Source organism: Bos javanicus, chromosome 20 (assembly GCF_032452875.1).
Source record: "Bos javanicus breed banteng chromosome 20, ARS-OSU_banteng_1.0, whole genome shotgun sequence".
NCBI lineage: Eukaryota > Metazoa > Chordata > Mammalia > Artiodactyla > Bovidae > Bos > Bos javanicus.
The window spans coordinates 31,814,540-31,833,675 of NC_083887.1; the positions used below are offsets into that span (position 1 = coordinate 31,814,540).

At 42.7% G+C, this 19,136-nt stretch overlaps 1 protein-coding gene and 1 long non-coding RNA gene across 6 annotated transcripts in view; one reads left to right on the forward strand and one right to left on the reverse strand.

Moving 5' to 3' along the window:
• LOC133233634 (uncharacterized) overlaps positions 1-19,136 on the forward strand; it is a 171,385-nt gene that overhangs the window by 123,045 nt on the left and 29,204 nt on the right. The gene's annotated exons all lie outside the window — the stretch shown is intronic.
• GHR (growth hormone receptor) overlaps positions 1-19,136 on the reverse strand; it is a 310,301-nt gene that overhangs the window by 30,373 nt on the left and 260,792 nt on the right. For all 5 annotated transcript variants that reach the window (XM_061393614.1, XM_061393616.1, XM_061393615.1 and 2 more), the window contains 2 exons: positions 13,436-13,565; positions 1,782-1,942 (listed from right to left, as the gene is read on the reverse strand). In XM_061393614.1, coding sequence (XP_061249598.1) covers positions 1,782-1,942; positions 13,436-13,565 — 291 coding nt within the window. The remainder of the gene's footprint in view (positions 1-1,781; positions 1,943-13,435; positions 13,566-19,136) is intronic.

Below are 19,136 nucleotides of genomic sequence, written 5' to 3' on the forward strand. Positions count from 1 at the left end.
CAGTTAGCATACCTGATTTATGGTACATGCTTTGTAAATATCCTGAGGTCATTTCCCTGCTTAAACATCCTCAAGTGTACCCCTGGGCAGTCAGGTAAAGTCTAGGTTCCTTTGTGGGGCACACAGAATCACTGATGATTCCTCTGGTCAACCAGTCAGGCCTGCCAAACCGCTCCTGAGTCTGTGACTATTCCGTGCTATCACTTTTGAAACTCAGTAGCCATTAGCAGACACTGTCCATCTTGTATACCTGGCAACTCCTGCTGAGGCTTTAAGAAGTAACTGAACTGTCACCATCTCCGCGCAGCCCTTTCTCATCCCTCAGGCCCAGTCAATCATTCACACCTCTGGCCACCACTTCGGCTTGCTGTGCATTCCACACACCTCGAGGCCAGCACCTACTGGCCGTATCTCAATTATTTGTAAACATGCCTGCTTTCCCCACTTGACTGTGTCTTACTCATTTTGTAGCCAACACACCCAGCCAGGAGCCAGGCACTCAGTGAAAATCAGCCAAGTGAACGAGTCGGGTGGCTACTGGCAGGACAGGTTTAGAACACGAGTCTTTGATACTGTATTCTTTCTCCTACCCATTTAGTCATTAGACTAAATGACTAAATTTAGGGCATATATTCAAGTACTGATAGCTTCTCTGGATTCAATAGTTTCTTTAAACCATGCAGACAGGTCATCTTCTGCTTTTTACATTTTTCTCAATCTTCTCCCTCCACAGTCAGTCTATCAGATTTACTTGTTTCTATCTGCATCTTCCACCCTCCCTCTCTTGGTCTCTTCCAGCCTGGAAACCACAAGAACAGCACATCTAAGTGAGGCTCCAAGGAGTTCCTGTAAGCAACAAACAAGCTTTGTGGATAGATGCGAGGCATCAGTGTCAGCTACTTATGGTCCTTTTGTGATTCTATTTAGCTGTTTATACTATTATAGTACAAACACGAATATTCCAATTATGGTTCTTTGTCTTGTTTCATTTCCCCTATGTCCACATGGTGGGCAAGGGATAAGCTGCCTGAATCTTTCACTTAGTTCACTGAACTGATTTCTCCAGTGTTTGTTTTGAGATCTTATAAACATGCCTTTAAACTGATTTTGGCTGTTTTGCCAATGTAAAATTCCAGAATGATTATGCCTTGTGGCAAAGAAAATCTTGGACTGTAGCCCACCAAGCTCATCTGTCTGTGGGATTCTCCAGGCAAGAATACTGGACTGGGTTGCCATTTCCTTCTCCAGGAGATCTTCCTGACCCTGAGATTGACCCTGTGTCTCTTGCATCTCCTGCATAGTCAGGCAAGTTCTTTACCACTAGCGCCACCTGGGAAACCTAAAGAAAATATAGGCATTTATGATAGGAATGCCAGAGATCAAGGCCAATGTATTTCAGTAGAGCTGAATATAATCATCATACCAGATCATGAGGAGAGAAGGAATCTTAAGAGTGCATTGAGTTTCTTCCTTGTAGTGCCACACAAGAATACAAACTGGCATTCAGAGACCTTCTCAAGGAAAAGACTCCATAAGACTCCTATTCTTCCCTTTATAAACCTCCTGCCAGATTGTTCTATATTAGAGCCAACCTGAGCTCCCCCTGCCCTTTCTTGTTCGCCAGCTTATCTCATGTGCTATAAAGGAGACTTCCATCCACCCAGAGAATGCAATGCAATGCAATGGCAAAGTCTTCCTACTTGCATGCACTTGGACTTTGCAGCCTTCCCCGCTTATGTAATCTAAAGCCATGTCAAATAAAACACAAACCTGTGATTTACCTATGTCCTCAACAGAGAAACACTTATGATCCACAATACCGCCATTGCTAGTTAGCTTGATGCAGTAGGGGGTCCACACGGAGGTATAAGACGAATTAAAGTAACAGCTGTTTTCACCAGCAGAGACGTAATCGGGGCATTCTTTCCATTCTTGAATGTCCCTGAAATGGAGGGTAAAAAGCAAGAATTGTTCCCCAAATCATGCAGTAGTGCCATTCAAAGCAAGCTGCTTAAGAGTCACATTCAATAAACCAGGACACGAGTATTTTATGAGCAAGTATCTTAGTGGTACCATTTCCAAGGACTAGCACATCTGTGGCCTGACGATCAGTGTCTGCAGACTGAGAGGAGGCCTTTTGGCATGTCTGTCTATAGTAAAAGTATCCCTTCGTTGACTGCATATAAGGTGCCAGCTCCTAATTTAAGTGATTCATTGGTAGGTACTTCCCCCATCTTACAGATGAAAGTTCTGAGGCTTACAGAGGTTTAAAAATATTCTTTTATTAAAACACTGCAGAATCAACTCCTAAACTATAGAGAATCCCAGCGAACAGCTGAGTCTTTAGACCTGGGTATTTCCCCAACTCATGGCGGAAGAAACTGAGGCGACACATGGATGGTGTTCTTCAAGTTGAGTGACAGTGAGATGTGGGTGGTCCTGAAGAGGAAAATCAGCTACCACCCTACTCTGAACCACTGCATCTTATGTCCATCTCCTCTGCAAGGTTGTCCTGTGCTTGGCAGTGGAGGGTGGGAGTTTTCCTGATGCCTTGAACTCCTTCCCATATTCCTGATATCTTTTCTTAAACAAAGAGCCATGGTAACATTTCAAACATGCTGGACATCCAGGTAACCTTTAAGAAACATGGGACTCCTAGCCTTTCCCCCTCTACTCATAGAAGAAACCAAAGAAATTTAAAACCCAGACCAGAAATTAAAAAAAATTCTCCAAACTAAGAAAGCATTTTTCTTGTCCATTTTGTAAATGGGAATGGACATTTAATTATAATATCAAAAGAATGGAAAAACAAAAATGGGGCTGTATTGAATCAATGTGTTTACCTATCAGTTCCTTTGTGAGTGTTTCTCTACAAAGAATGAGCTCATCCTTTTCTGTATCTTGGATCAGATAAGAACAAATGAAACAAGTCATAGATGACAGATGGACACATGGAAAACACTGAAGAAATCAGAAAAGCTATACCTCCATATCTAAGGTCCACCCTAGAGTTACTCACCTCCACCCCATTCTACAGAAAGCATTATTTACCTCGATGACTTAAAACAACAGCAGATGAATGGATAAGAAAGCTGTGGTACATATACACAATGGAGTATTACTCAGCCATTAAAAAGAATACATTTGAATCAGTTCTAATGAGGTGGACGAAACTGGAGCCAAAACTAATACAATATTGTAAAGTTTAAAAATAAAACTAAGAAAAAAAAAAAAAACAGCAGAACTGATGTCGAATGGAAAAGAGATGGCAGGAAGGTCACTGGGGGAGGATGTCGGAGTTTGGGGAAAGGATTCACCCTGATCAGCTGCCAAGGGGACCTGAACAAAAATGCAGAGCAATCAAAAGATGGCTCAGACTCAAGTCCATCCCAGCAGCAATATGTGAGAGAATGTGACACAGCTCTCCTCCAACCTCCCATCTGCCTGCCTGCCTGAATGAGTAAATTCAGCAAGTCATCTTTGGGTGCCTCCTATGCAAGCACTCTGCAGGTATCATATCTGACACTAGCACTGTGTGGCCATAAGGATTAATGGGCCTTGATCCCTACTTTCAGGCTAGAAGGCGACTCAGAAATTATCCACTGAGTACTTTTTTTTTTGGTCTCCTTTATTCAGGACATGAGTGTTTCATAAGCATCAATTATACATAAAATATTGTGCTTGATATATACAGGGGAGTCATGTGTGTCTAAAGAAATACTTCAGCCTCAGGGGAATGACGAGAAACCATATTACAGAGCAGAGTGGGCAAGTGTTCATACGTGGTGCTCACTGGAGTTAGAAAAGAGAATGATTGCTGTGACCATTCATGGGCGGCTTCGGGGTGAGTAAGGTACTCTTAGCAATCTTGAAGAAGGGTAAAAGTTTAAAAGGTGGCAATAGGGGAAGGAAGAGAGGGAACAGAGGCAGTGGAATCACTGGGCAAAACTTTCTTAAATTAGAATTGCTACTTAGATGGCGTCATTCGTTATTTACGTACTCTTCACTAGGCTGAGAGGGTGTTTTACAAATCAAGGAGACATAAAGCAGGTAACGTGTGGCTGAGGCAGAAGGGGGAAGAAATGACCTTGTGTCCTTGAGGTGCTTGTGGCTGGCGGGCCAGGCCGTGGAGGTCTGTGAGCATCGCTCTAGGGAGTGTGTGCTTGGCAGCGGGAGACAAGAAGGACCCCACAGGCTGTGCAAGGGCAGGGACTGGAAGAAAGGGATGAGAAGCTGGGAGAAGACACACATTTTCTTCTTTACAGCTGTTTCCCAAGCTGGTCTGTTTGGCACTAGGAGGACACTTATGTAATATCAAGGGGTCCTTGAGACAGCTGCTCATCAGCTGTTGGAAAGAACTTGGGATTAACATGGACAGTGGACTGTTCCTTAATTTCTGGCTGAGGCTCTTAAAAGTTCCATATCCTTGGATGAGAGGGAGATTCATCTCCAATGGGAAAATTAAGGGGGTAGAGGGTAGAAGGAAAGATAAACTGTGTGTGTGTTCAGAATAGGAAAAAGATAGAAAAATACAGATAGGTAGGTCACTGCACTATGGTATAGTTTATCTTGATAGACTTTCAAAAATAAATACGAGTGTAGTAAAAGAGAATGGTTTTACAAGATTGCCTAGGGAATGAGATTGTCATATAATAGTTAAGGAGTCAAGTTTTGTATAATAGTCAAATGTATTTAACAAATTGACAGTATTAAAGTCAGTATGAAAACGTTCTGAAGACGTAGGCCGGTGCTTAGCAGGTCTGGATTGGTAATGGGAGATGAGCTCTGTGTATGGCATGCAGTGTCTCAACTCTGGCCTGTCAGCAACCTGGTCCCCAAGGGATGGTATGAAAAGCCCTGTTTAGATTATCTCCAACCCATTAGCTCCACAGAACAAACAACTTAAAGTACTTCTCTAAAGCACAATGGATCAGGAAGAGCCACTTCAAAACACAACTCCCAACCCCCTCCCTCATTAACTGAAGTTGAATTTTATTTTAAATACATACTTAAAACTTATTTTTAAACTGTTAAATTTAGACAAACGCCAAATGGACACACAACACAGATGCTCTGTTGCCTGCCTTCACTGGGTTGAATTTCTCTACAGATGACCAAAGCCCATTTCTAAAAGCTACTCTCTCCTTCTTTTAGTCCCAAGACTTAAGTGCTTTAGGTTTGTTCCCAGACTGGCTTGTGAAACAGGGCTGAGAACTCTAGAAAGAGCCTATCCATAAAAATCAGAATAAAGAGCAGAAGACGTGCCTTCCATCTAAAGGTACCTAACTGGAAGACAAAAAAACCCAAACAAACCATCATTTATGTCCTAAGGGCAACTGTTTTCAAGCTATCCAGATCATGTGTTTTAGGCTTAATATTTAACATTTTCTTTTTCTTTTTTAAATAACACGGCTCATTTTCCTTTCTAATTTCCTCTACAACCTGGCAGGGCAAATGAACTTTCTTGTCAAAAGCCAGGATAATTTGTTGAGGGGGTGTTTGTGGGGGTGGGGATATATAGCCTTTGGGAACGAGTCTTCACCCGCCCACTTCTTTGGAAATGAGGCATCTGCAGGAACAGGCTGAGAGCAGAGCAGGCTGACAGACTCCTAGAGGCCCCTTTTCACCAGGCCTGCAATTTGCATTCCTGCAGAGTCCCAGCCCAGCTCCGAGGTTGAACCTGGCATGGTCCCGTCACAGGGTGGCACAGACTGTTCTGAATTGGCTGCCTCTTCCACTGGCTCACCTGGCTGGAAACAGAGCCAGCCAAGCATGCAGCCTGGGCCTGTCCTGTGGACCAGCCTGACCTGGTTAGATTCCCTGGTGCTTTAGCTACCAAGGCCAGGCCTGGAGTGCAGTGGCCCCATCCCACTCCTCCCTGCCTCCACTTCTGCCTCTGGATGACTTTGGGTCACAGTTTCAATTGTGTGCCAGGGACGGGGAGTTGTGATTCTATGGTTCCAGGAGGTACCTGGGAACTGCTTTCCAAGAAACAGTGACTGGAGCCAGAAAGTGCATCTGTATCTGCCTCTTCCTGTAAGCAGGTGATGCAAAGCCCCACACGTGTGTACTCTACTAGGTGCAGCCCTGCTGCTGCTGCTAAGTCGCTTCAGTTGTGTCCGACTCTGTGCGACCCCAGAGATGGCAGCCCACCAGGCTCCCCTGTCCCTGGGATTCTCCAGGCAAGAACACTGGAGTGGGTTGCCATTTCCTTCTCCAAAGCATGAAAGTGAAAAGTGAAAGTGAAGTCGCTCAGTCGTGTCCGACTCCTAGCAACCCCATGGACTGCAGCCTACCAGGTTCCTCCATCCACGGGATTTTCCAGGCAAGAGTACTGGAGTTGGGTGCCATTGCCTTCTCCAAATACTAATATTCTGAATACTCCTAATCCCATCAATTCTACCCTTTCCAGATAAATGGTGCTGGGCTATTTGGGCTCGAGGTTCATAACATTGTACAGAAGGTGGTGATCAGAACCATCCCCGAGAAAAAGAAATGCAAAAATGCAAAACAGCTGTCTGAGGAGGCCTTGTAAATAGCTGAGAAAAAAAGACAAGTGAATGGCAAAGGAGAAAAGGAAAGATATACCCATCTAAACGCACAGTTCCAAAGAATAGCAAGGAGAGACAAGAAAGCCTTCCTAAGTGAACAATGCAAAGAAATAGAGGAAAACAATAGAATGGGAAAGACTAGAGATCTCTTCAAGAAAATTAGATACCAAGGGAACATTTCACACAAAGATGGGCACAAAAAAGGACAGAAATGGTATGGACCTAACAGAAGCAGAACATATTAAGAGGTGGCAAGAATACACAGAAGAACTGTACAGAAAAGATCTTCAGGACCCAGATAACCATGATGGTGTGAACACTCACCTAAAGCCAGACATCTTGGAGTGCGAAGTCAAGTGGACCTTAGGAAGTGTAACTATGAACAAAGCTATTGGTGGTGATAGAATTCCAGTTGAGCTATTTCAAATCCTAAAAGATGATGCTGTGAAAGTGCTGCACTCAATATGCCAGCAAATATGTAAAACTTACCAGTGGCCACAAGACTGGAAAAGGTCAATTTTCATTCCAATCCCAAAGAAAGGCAATGCCAAAGAATATTCAAACTACTGCACAATTGCACTCATTTCACATGCTAGCAAAGTAATGCTCAAAATTCTCCAAGCCAGGCTTCAATGGTACATGAACTGAGAACTTCCAGATGTTCAAGCTGGATTTAGAAAAGGCAGATGAACCAGAGATCAAATTGCCAACATCGGTTGGATCATATAAAAGGCAAGAGAGTTCAGGAAAAAACTCTACTTCTGTTTTATTGACTACGCTAAAGTCTTTGACTGTGTGGCTCACAACAAACTGTGGAAAAGTCTTAAAGAGATGGGAATACCAGACCACCTTACCTGGCTGCTTTGAAACCTGTATGCAGGTCAAGAAGCAACAGTTAGAACTGGACATGGAACACTGGACTGGTTCCAAATTGGGAAACAGTACGTTAAGGCTGTATATTATCACCCTGCTTATTTAACTTATATGCAGAGTACATCATGCGGCATGCTGGGCTGGAATCAAAATTGCCAGGAGAAATATCAAAACCTCAGATATGCAGATGACACCACCCTAATGGCAGAAAGCAAAGAGGAAGTAAAGAGCCTCTTGATGAGAGTGAAAGAGGAGAGTGGAAAAAGCTGGTTTAAAACTCAACATCCACTTTCACCATTACTATTCAACATACTTTTGGAAGTTTTGGCCACAGCAATCAGAGCAGAAAAAGAAATAAAAGGAATCCAAATTGGAAAAGAAGTAAAACTCTCACTATTTGCAGATGACATGATCCTCTACATAGAAAACCCTAAAGACTCCACCAGAAAATTACTAGAACTAATCAATGACTATAGTAAAGTTGCAGGATATAAAATCAACACACAGAAATCCCTTGCATTCCTATACACTAATAATGAGAAAACAGAAAGAGAAATTAAGGAAACAATTCCATTCACCATTGCAACGGAAAGAATAAAATACTTAGGAATATATCTACCTAAAGAAACTAAAGACCTATATATAGAAAACTATAAAACACTGGTGAAAGAAATCAAAGAGGACACTAATAGATGGAGAAATATACCATGTTCATGGATTGGAAGAATCAATATAGTAAAAATGAGTATACTACCCAAAGCAATTTATAGATTCAATGCAATCCCTATCAAGCTACCAACGGTATTCTTCACAGAGCTAGAACAAATAATTTCACAATTTGTATGGAAATACAAAAAACCTCGAATAGCCAAAGCGATCTTGAGAAAGAAGAATGGAACTGGAGGAATCAACCTACCTGACTTCAGGCTCTACTACAAAGCCACAGTTATCAAGACAGTATAGTACTGGCACAAAGACAGAAATATTGATCAATGGAATAAAATAGAAAGCCCAGAGATAAATCCACGCACATATGGACACCTTATCTTTGACAAAGGAGGCAAGAATATACAATGGATTAAAGACAATCTCTTTAACAAGTGGTGCTGGGAAATCTGGTCAACCACTTGTAAAAGAATGAAACTAGACCACTTTATAACACCATACCCAAAAATAAACTCAAAATGGATTAGAGATCTAAACTTAAGACCAGAAACTATAAAACTCCTAGAGGAGAACATAGGCAAAACACTCTCTGACATACATCACAGCAGGATCCTCTATGACCCACCTCCCAGAATATTGGAAATAAAAACAAAAATAAACAAATGGGACCTAATTAAACTTAAAAGTTTCTGCACATCAAAGGAAACTATTAGCAAGGTGAAAAGACAGCCTTCAGAATGGGAGAAAATAATAGCAAATGAAGCAACTGATAAACAACTAATCTCAAAAATATACAAGCAACTCCTACAGCTCAACTCCAGAAAAATAAATGACCCAATCAAAAAATGGGCCAAAGAACTAAATACACATTTCTCCAAAGAAGACATACAGATGGCTAACAAACACATGAAAAGATGCTCAACATCACTCTATCAGAGAAATGCAAATCAAAACCACTATGAGGTACCATTTCACACCAGTCAGAATGGCTGCAATCCAAAAGTCTATAAGTAATAAATGCTGGAGAGGGTGTGGAGAAAAGGGAACCCTCTTACACTGTTGGTGGGAATGCAAACTAGTACAGCCACTATGGAGAAGAGTGTGGAGATTCCTTGAAAAACTGGAAATAGAACTGCCTTATGATCCAGCAATCCCACTGCTGGGCATACACACTGAGGAAACCAGAAGGGAAAGAGACACATGTACCCCAATGTTCATCGCAGCACTGTTTATAATAGCCAGGACATGGAAGCAACCTAGATGTCCATCAGCAGATGAATGGATAAGAAAGCTGTGGTACATATACACAATGGAGTATTACTCAGCCATTAAAAAGAATACATTTGAAGCAGTTCTAATGAGGTGGATGAAACTGGAGCCTATTATACAGAGTGAAGTAAACCAGAAAGAAAAACACCAATACAGTATACTAACGCATATATATGGAATTTAGAAAGATGGTAACGATAACCCTGTGTACGAGACAGCAAAAGAGACACTGATGTATAGAACGGTCTTATGGACTCTATGGGAGAGGGAGAGGGTGGGAAGATTTGGGAGAATGGCATTGAAACATGTAAAATATCATGTATGAAACGAGTTGCCAGTCCAGGTTCAATGCATGATACTGGATGCTTGGGGCTAGTGCACTGGGACGACCCAGAGGGATGGTATGGGAAGAGAGGAGGGAGGAGGGTTCAGGATGGGGAACACATGTATACCTGTGGCAGATTCATTTTGATATTTGGCAAAACTAATACAATTTTGTAAAGTTAAAAAAAAAAAAAAAAAGAATGTCCAATCACAAACGGCCAACTATGCTTTCCCAAAGAAAGCCACCACTTAAACTGTAGCCCCATCAAGTAATTTCTTTCTTTGCCTCTGAGGTCGCTCTATAAAAGCCCTTCTCCAGCTCGTCTTCAGAGCTTTTCTGACCAAATTCAGTTCAGCATTGAAGAATTCAAACTGATGCTCAAATAAACTCTTGAAATTAAAAAAAAAAACAAAAAAACTCAACATTCAAAAGACTACGATCATGGCATTCCAGCCCCATCATCACTTCATGGCAAATAGATGGGGAAACAATGGAAACAGTGACAGACTTTATTTTATTGGGCTCCAAAAGCACTGGAAATGGTGACTGCAGCCATGAAATTAAAAGACGCTTGCTCCTTGGAAGAAAAGCTATGACAAACCCAGACAGCATATTAAAAAGCAGAGACATTACTTTGCCAACAAAGGTCTGTATAGTCAAAGCTATGGTTTTTCCAGTAGTCATGTATGGATGTGACAGTTGGACTATAAAGAAAGCTGAGCACTGAAAAATTAATGCTTTTGAACTGTGGTGTTGGAGAAGACTCTTGAGAATCCCTTGGGCTGCAAGGAGATCAAGTCAGTCAATCCTAAAGAAAATCAATCCTGAATATTCATTGGAAAGACTGATGTTGAAACTGAAGCTCCGATCCTTGGGTCACCTGATGCAAAGAGCTGACTCATTGGAAAAGACCCTGATGCTGGGGAAGATTGAAGGCAGGAGGAGAAGGGGATGACAGAGGATGAGATGGTTGGATGGCATCACTGACTAGATGGACATGAGTTTGAGCAAGCTCCAGGAGATGGTGAAGGACAAGGAAGCCTGGCGTATCAGCCTTGCAGGGGTAAAAGTTCATTTGGTGCCCAAGCATCTCATCCTTGTGTGCCCTTTGGGGTATGTTTGAGAGACCTCTCACACCAGGGGAGTAAGGCCCGTCCTGGTTGTTAATTCAACGTATTTATTTGCAAATTAAGCACCCGGCTCTGCATTAAAAATGGAATATAGCATATCAATAATCATAGGCAGTAAAAAAAAAAATGCTTTTGTAGCCCAGGAACTGGAATTCTATAGTATTTTAAATTATTCTCATACTGCAATAATAAGAATAGCAGCTATTACTCATTCAGTACTTACTATGCTTGTCACCAAGCACTGTGATAAGGCTTTTTCATGCATTAGTTAATAGAATCCTCCCAAGAAGCCATGGGGCAAGCTCTGTTATCTTCATTTTGCGTATGAGGTGGCTGAATTGTGGACAGAATGACTAATCTGTCCAGTACTACTCTGGAGCAAAGGCTGGAGCCAGGCTGAAATATAGGATGGTTGGCCCTAAGCTCTCTCCCTTCACTGACTGCTGCCCCTTCCTTTAGTTTCCTGGCTCCTCCGGGGGATCAATAGCACCATCCTGGGACTGATGACCACCACTTAATCGGGTCTCCACTAACCTTGCCTCTTGGTTTAGGCCTTCCCTGAGGGTTGGGTGGACGAGAGAAGATGATAGAGAGTTTGAGCCTAGGCTTTTAAAGAGCATAAAGGTGCAACATGAGAATATACAGAAATGCAAATCATACCAAGTGAGGGGCAAGCAATAAGTGACTTGGATGGTGATTACACTGAAAGATCTTTGTCTTCACTCTTCTTTAATAGAATACCCGTAAAAATGGAAAAGAGAAGTATCACAGTCCCTTATCGAAGATAATGAATTTAACAGAGACAAAGTCGACTTTCTACATAGGAACCAAACCATCTTACACATATCTTAAAAACAAAAACCCTATGGCTTTGCACCACAGAGGAAGTCGGCTGGGCTGTGGCCTTCAAGGCTTGTCTCGGTCTGGTCCCATCTAACCCTCTGACTTCTCCCCGCATCACTCTCCTTGTCTTCCACCTTGTCCTAGCCAGCCTCCTGCGTTCCTCCAACCTGCCATGTCAGCCAATTGCAGTTTCCTCTGTCTGTGCAGTCTTTCCTTCAGATAGTCACATGGCCTCTCTCACCTATTTTATGTCTCTGCTCTCAGGTACCATAGAGGGGTCTCTGAAGACCTCATTTAAGGTATCACCTGGGCTCTCAACAGGCACACACACTCATGCATGCTCACTTTCACACGTTTACTCTCCCATATGCTCCCATTTACAGATACACTCATGCGCATCCATACACACCCCACACGTTTACACATACCCACACATGCATACTCACCTGCTTTCCCACATTCATGCACAGTCACACTATACCCACTATTACACACTGACGTTCATGCACCCACACGTGCTCACTCATACTCACACACTCATCCTCAGACGCTCTCATGCACATGCAGATATTTAACTTATATGCAGAGTACATCATGAGAAAAGCTGGACTGGAAGAAGCACAAGCTGGAATCAAGATTGCCGGGAGAAATATCAATAACCTCAGATATGCAGATGACACCACCCTTATGGCAGAAAGTGAAGAGGAACTAAAAAGCCTCTTGATGAAAGTGAAAGAGGAGAGTGAAAAAGTTGGCTTAAAGCTCAACATTCAGAAAATGAAGATCATGGCATCTGTTCCCATCACTTCATGGGAAATAGATGGGGAAACAGTGGAAACAGTGTCAGACTTTATTTTTGGGGGCTCCAAAATCACTGCAGATGGTGACTGCAGCCATGAAATTAAAAGATGCTTACTCTTTGGAAGGAAAGTTATGACCAACCTAGATAGCATATTCAAAAGCAGAGACATTACTTTGCCAACAAAGGTCCGTCTAATCAAGGCTATGGTTTTTCCTGTGGTCATGTATGGATGTGAGAGTTGGACTGTGAAGAAGGCTGAATGCGGAAGAATTGATGCTTTTGAACTGTGGTGTTGGAGAAGACTCTTGAGAGTCCCTTGGACTGCAAGGAGATCCAACCAGTCCATTCTGAAGGACATCAGCCCTGGAATTTCTTTGGAAGGAATGATGCTGAAGCTGAAACTCCAGAACTTTGGCCACCTCATGCGAAGAGTTGACTCATTGGAAAAGACTGTGATGCTGAGAGGGATTGGGGGCAGGAGGAGAAGGGGACAACAGAGAATGAGATGGCTGGATGGCATCACTGACTTGATGGACATGAGTCTGAGTGAACTCCGGGAGTTGGTGATGGACAGGGAGGCCTGGCGTGCTTCGATTCATGGGGTCGCATAGAGTCGGACATGACTGAGCGACTGAACTGAACTGAGCTGAACATTCTTCCTGGCTTTACTTTTCTCAGTAACCCATATACCAGTTGAAATTTAATTTTTTAATTTTTAAAATTTTTGTCTGTCTTTCCTCACTGGAAATTAATCTTCAGGAGGACAGGGACTTTTTGTCATCACTGCCATATTTCCAGCATCTAAAATAGTACCCAACATATAGTAAGGGCTTAACTAATATATTTAAATGAATGAATGGGTGAATGCATTTAGATCACCAAAGAAGATTATTTCCATTCCCACCACTGCATGACACTCAATGGATTTTCATCAGAAAATTCATGGACAGAAATCAGAAAAGCATGAAGCCCATACCTTCTGATATAGAACATCTGTACAGATCCTGGGCTCTGTAAACTGTGATTAGCCCCATCTGTCCAGTGACATGAGAAAGTCTCCAGTTCAGGTGAACGGCACTTGGTGAATTTAGGATTCCCAGAAGAATCTGCAGAGTAAAAAGACAAGACAAGTCATGAAATCAGGAGGGTAATGGATGGTCCTAATGAGACACACATTTAAAGTGATCAAGAGCAACCACTTCTAGAAATGCTGTTTCTCTGGGCCATAGCTTCAGAGCTGTTGTCAGTTATTTCTCTTAGCCCTTGATTCCAGGAACAAACCATTTTGTCTTTATTTCCAACATTATTTCTTGGGGTGGGGGATGCTGTTTAAGAAACCAGAGTTAGAGATGAGGACTTGGGCACAAGTAGGAGAAGGCAATGGCACCCCACTCTGGTACTCTTGCCTGGAAAATCCCATGGACGGAGGAGCCTGGTGGGCTGCTGTCTATGGGGTCACACAGATTCGGACATGACTGAAGCGACTTAGCAGCAGAAGCAGCAGCAGTTTACTAGGAGGGTGACTCCGGTAAAGGAAGAGAGGGATGTGGGGAGCAGAGAACAGCTAATACGGTGTGTGCTATTCAGCTCGTTCCCATAGTGGCCGGCGGGGGCAACCCCACAGAGGTCCCTCTGAGAAGCTGTCAGAGTGTGCCTTCCTGGTATCCTTGTCTGGAAGACCAGGGTGTTATATGCCAACTCCTACCTCCCAAGGCTGAGGGCTGTCCAGGAGGTACAAATGCCCACGAACTTCTAGGCTGCACCTGCACATGGGTCGAGGGTCCTTGCTAGACTTCTTAGAAACCTTGACAGGCACCTGAAATGTGCCCAGTGATATGCATGGTGGCAGCTGACCACCATGGATGAGTGTCTTGGCACCAGGTGGACCCAAGGGATGTCGTGTGGGGACCACAGCATTCATCACAGAGCCTTTTCTCTTTTTACCAATTTTTGATGAAAAGTTACGTTTGCCTTCTTTTAAAAGATTCAGCCAGTAAACTTATTAAATAGATACCTACTTTAAATAACTTATGCATACATATGTATCAATTCTAACATGGGAAGTGGAGAAAGCCACCTAGATGTGAGGATATTAGCAGACTCCTCTGCATCTATAAAATCTGCAGTAGGTCTGAGGCAAAACAAATTTTTGTGTATCAGTTTTAATTCTTTTTCTGATTTCCATAGCCATTTTGAAGATGGTGGTCAGTATTAATTAACTGAAGCATAGGAGCTTGTATGATCTGTTGCAAATGAAAAAAGTGTGTGTTTTGTTAGCCAAACACTTTATTATACAGTAGAGTTGCTGGAAAAGTTCTTTTTCTATTAGCTGATGCACTGGAAGCATTATTTTTAGATCCTTCCAGAAAATAAGTGCTAAATAAACCACATTTAAGCCACAACTAACATGTTTTAGGGTTTCCCAGGTGGCTCACTGGTAAAGAATATGCCTGCCAATGTAGGACATGTGGGTTTGATCCCTGGGTGGGGCAGATCCTCTGGACACGGGAATGGCTACCCACTCCAGTATTCTTGCCTGGAGAATCCCAGGGACAGAGAAGCCTTGTGGACCACAGTCCACAGGATTGCAAAGAGTTGGACATGACTTAGTGACTTAACATCAACAACAATAAACATGTTTTAATACCTGCAATGTTGAGGAAGGAATGCACATTCTGACTGCTCTTTTGCACAGAATGTGAGGAGAGGAAATACACCAGATTTCAATTTGAGAGATCTGTGATCTAGTCTCAGCTCTGACAATATTTAGCCTTGAACTTCCCAAGTCATTTGGGCCTCAACTTCCTCAATAGAGAGGCTGGAATAGATGAACTCTTTCTTAAACTTTATGACGTCACTTTTACAGTTAAGTGACATGTGCTGTGCTGTGCTTAGTTGCTCAGTTGTGTCTGATTCTTTGCGACCCCGTGAACTGCAGCCCGCGAGGCTCCTCTGTCCATGGGGATTCTCCAGGCAAGAATACTGGAGTGGGTTGCCATACCCTCCTCAAGGGGATCCTCCCAACCCAGGGATCGAACCCATGTTTCCCACATTGCAGGCAGATTCTTTACCATCTGAGCCACCAGGGAAGCCCATGAATACTGGAGTGGGCAGCCTATCCCTTCTCCAGGGGATCTTCCCGACTCAGGAATTGAACTGGGGTCTCCTGCATTGCAGGCTGATTCTTTACTAGCTAAGTCACCCGGAAAGCCCTTAAGTGACATAAACAGCTGTTAATAACAATGCACATGATCAAAATATAATTTTGGCATTTGAGCCGAAACTGCCAGAGAACACCAAATGCAAACACCATTCAGGTTCCTATAGCCTCTGTGCAATAAGCCTGCCACATACTGGTAAAAAGAATAAATCCAATCAGAAAACTTGAAACATGAAGGAAAAAAATTGCTAGCTTGGGGGAAAAGAACTTGAAAGAATTAATTTGAAACACATTTTGCTTGCTTCAACTTACTGTTCCTGATTATTCTGTTTCCTTTTAACTCCAGATGTATAGAAAGCCCCCATATTATCTTCCATTTTAAGTAAGAAATAGGAAATTCATAGTTGTGGTGCTAATGTGATGAAATAACATGCCCACAGAGGAATCCTGCTGTAGACGCAGTGCAGCAAAGCTACTTTTTTGGTCTTTTTTTAAATGTCTGTCTTTCATTGCCTGTCTTCCTTTCCCTGCCTTCCTTTTTTTTTTTTTCTTCCTTCTTCCTTGCAGCCTCTTCCTTGCCTTCCTTCTTTCCTTTCTTTTATGGCTGGGTGTGTGCTGTTAGGTGCTGTGGCCCCATGGATCCCAGGCTCCTGTTATCCACAACCTTAAGTATGTTCTCCCCTTGAGCAACTTGCTTGAATCTGTGGAATATAACAGCATTGAGGGGATATCGCATCTGGGATTAGAATACAAAAGACTGTGACTTCTGTCTTGCTGGCTGGCTGAGTCTCTTGCCGGTTTTGCTGAAGCAAGCTGCCATGGTGGTGAGAACTACACAGCAAAGAACTGAGGGTGGCCTCTGGTCCACAATTAGCAAGAAGTTGAGGCCCTCAGTCTAACAACCCTTCAAGAGCTGAATCCTGGGAAACAATTGCTCAGTGAGTGTGGAAACCGATCCTTCCCCAGTCCACACCACAGATGAGACCACAGCCCTTGCTGGCACTTTGAGCACAGCCCTGTGAGAGAATCTGAAGCAGGCCCACCTGCTAAGTCCATGTGGAGGAAGGATAGGGAAAAATACTAACCATAGTAAATGTTTGAATGTTGTTGATATATAAGGAATAAATCTAATATATTGGGCTTCTCTGGTGGCTCAGATGGTAAAGAATCCGCCTGCAATGCAGGAGACCTGGGTTCAATTTCTAGGTTGGGAAGATCCCCTGGAGGAGGGCATGGCACTTCCCTCCAGTATTCTTGCTTGGAGAATCCCCATGGACAGAGGAGCCTCGCAGGCTACAGTCCATGGGGTTGCAAGGAGTCACTGAGCACATCAGAACTTCAAAGAACCATTTAAGAATGACATAAGTCACAAATAGAATATGTCACCATGAGCATAGGAAAGGGGGTAAATTCCCTTTTGGAGGCAAGAAGAACTGCAGTATAGCTGGCTGCTTCTCTTTTTCTTAGTTTCCTCCTGCTTCAGCTGTTACCACTGTGGTTGAAGACATTCAGCATTCCTAAGTCCAGTTCCTTAGAGTCATACTGAGCTTTTCCAAATCTGAGAGGTACTGGCCTAACCTTAAAATGAGCACCTATTAGATCTAAAAATCCCAGTAGAAACTTGTTCTGTGTTTCACTATGAAGACGACCAATGGTTATGATACTCTCTGAGTTCCTCTTTGATGAGCCACATACAGTCATTTCTAAAGTAGAAATACTTCTTACCTGTTCGTGATTTTTTTTTTTTTTAGTATAGCCCTGAAGACAGTGTAGTACACTATCCATTTACAGCATCTCTTAATGTTGCAAGGGACAGGAGAAACCACCTTTGACCCTTAGTGAGAAATTAATTCTCACTAAGACAAATGACTATTTCAACTCAAGTGGTCCTGCCTCCTGAAGAAATGTTAGTATTAACACTGCTCAAGATTCAAAAATATTAATAATACATTTGGGATTCATTTTTATTCTCTTTGGAGTTCCATTTTGAAAATAACTGTAATGACATACTTAGTTATTATTACTAGTTTACATACATCATGCTATATATTACATCATGTTGATAATATCATGCTTATATAATCTCCTTTAACACTAATAACAGCTCTAGAAGGCAGGTACTATTTACACTTAGAAATGGGTAAAACTGGAGTTCAGAGAAGTGAGCTGCCCATATTTATATTACTGTTGTATGCAGATGGGATTAAAACACAAATCTATGTGATTTTATCTAAACTCTTGGTACTAGCAAAAAATAGTAGCTTTTTTGTTAGATAATTCTCTTTTGCTTCTCAAAAATCCCCAGAAATGAAAGATGATAAGCAAACAGACGTGCTCTAACTAAACTCTCGGTTATCTGTAACCTGGCAAGCCCTAAGAGCAGGATTTCCTAACTGTGGCTGCACATCAGAATCAACCGAGGAATTGTGAAAGATACTGATCCCTTGGTCTACTTCCAGAGGCTTGACCAAATGTAGCAGGGGTGCAGCATCGGCATTGAGATTTTTTAAAGTTCACCCATTGCTTGAAATATGCAGCCCAGGTTGAGACAGCCACTGCTGTAGAGAAACACAGCTATATGTAAGCACTGAAAAGTTGGCTTTCCATAGCGTTAGGTTCTCCGATCAGCTCTAGCACAACTACAGATGAAGAGTGTCACTTGGTGTTAGTCCTGTGAGCCAAGTTCTGGAGGGTGCTAGAAGGATATGAGTGTTAATTATGGCCTCCGAAGAATATAATAATGGTTCATGAACCCTTGAAGAACTAAGAGAGATTTCAAATACATATATAAAATACTACATCTAAATGCTAAACCTGCCCAAATTTCTGGTGGACTATAAACTGGTAATAAAAATTAAAAATAAATTAGTATTCTTACTGAAATTATTACTCCAAGAAAGCTTGAAGAGAGTTTTATTACAATTCAAGTTTTGAAAAGTCGATTTATGTTCAATCCTATGATGACAGAAGGATCACAAATGGCTGGGAGGCTCTGCTGGTTGCCCCACATCGCCTTTGACAGTGACCATGACTGACTCTGCAGCCAGACTGGCCGGGCCCCCTTCCCTGCCCAGGGGCTCTCCCTTTGGAGGAAGACAATCTTCCGGGGCAGGACACAGACATCAAGCAGCTGCTGCCACTGAAATAGTCATTTGCCTTCTTCCCCTCTCTCACCAGTCACACTCTCCCATCCTCAACTCGTGACAAAACAGAAACAAAAGCCAAATGAAATCACATACAAGTGCCCAATGTGTGCTTGAGGGTTCAGGGTTAGAAGAGAAGGAAGAAGAGGAGCAATTGAAGTGGGAGGGGAAGGCTAGAAGGAAAGGGGTTTTGGGAAGGAAAGGACAACGTTCTTCCTGGAGCACCAGGTCATGGAGGGGAAGGCAGGCACACTGCAGCCACGTGCCCTTCAACGTACAACCTCCCCTATAGCCTGTCATGTGGACCATCTGCTGTCAACAGTCCTGGACACTTGTTATCACTGCTGAAAGGGGGCTGGGGACTCAGTATCTTG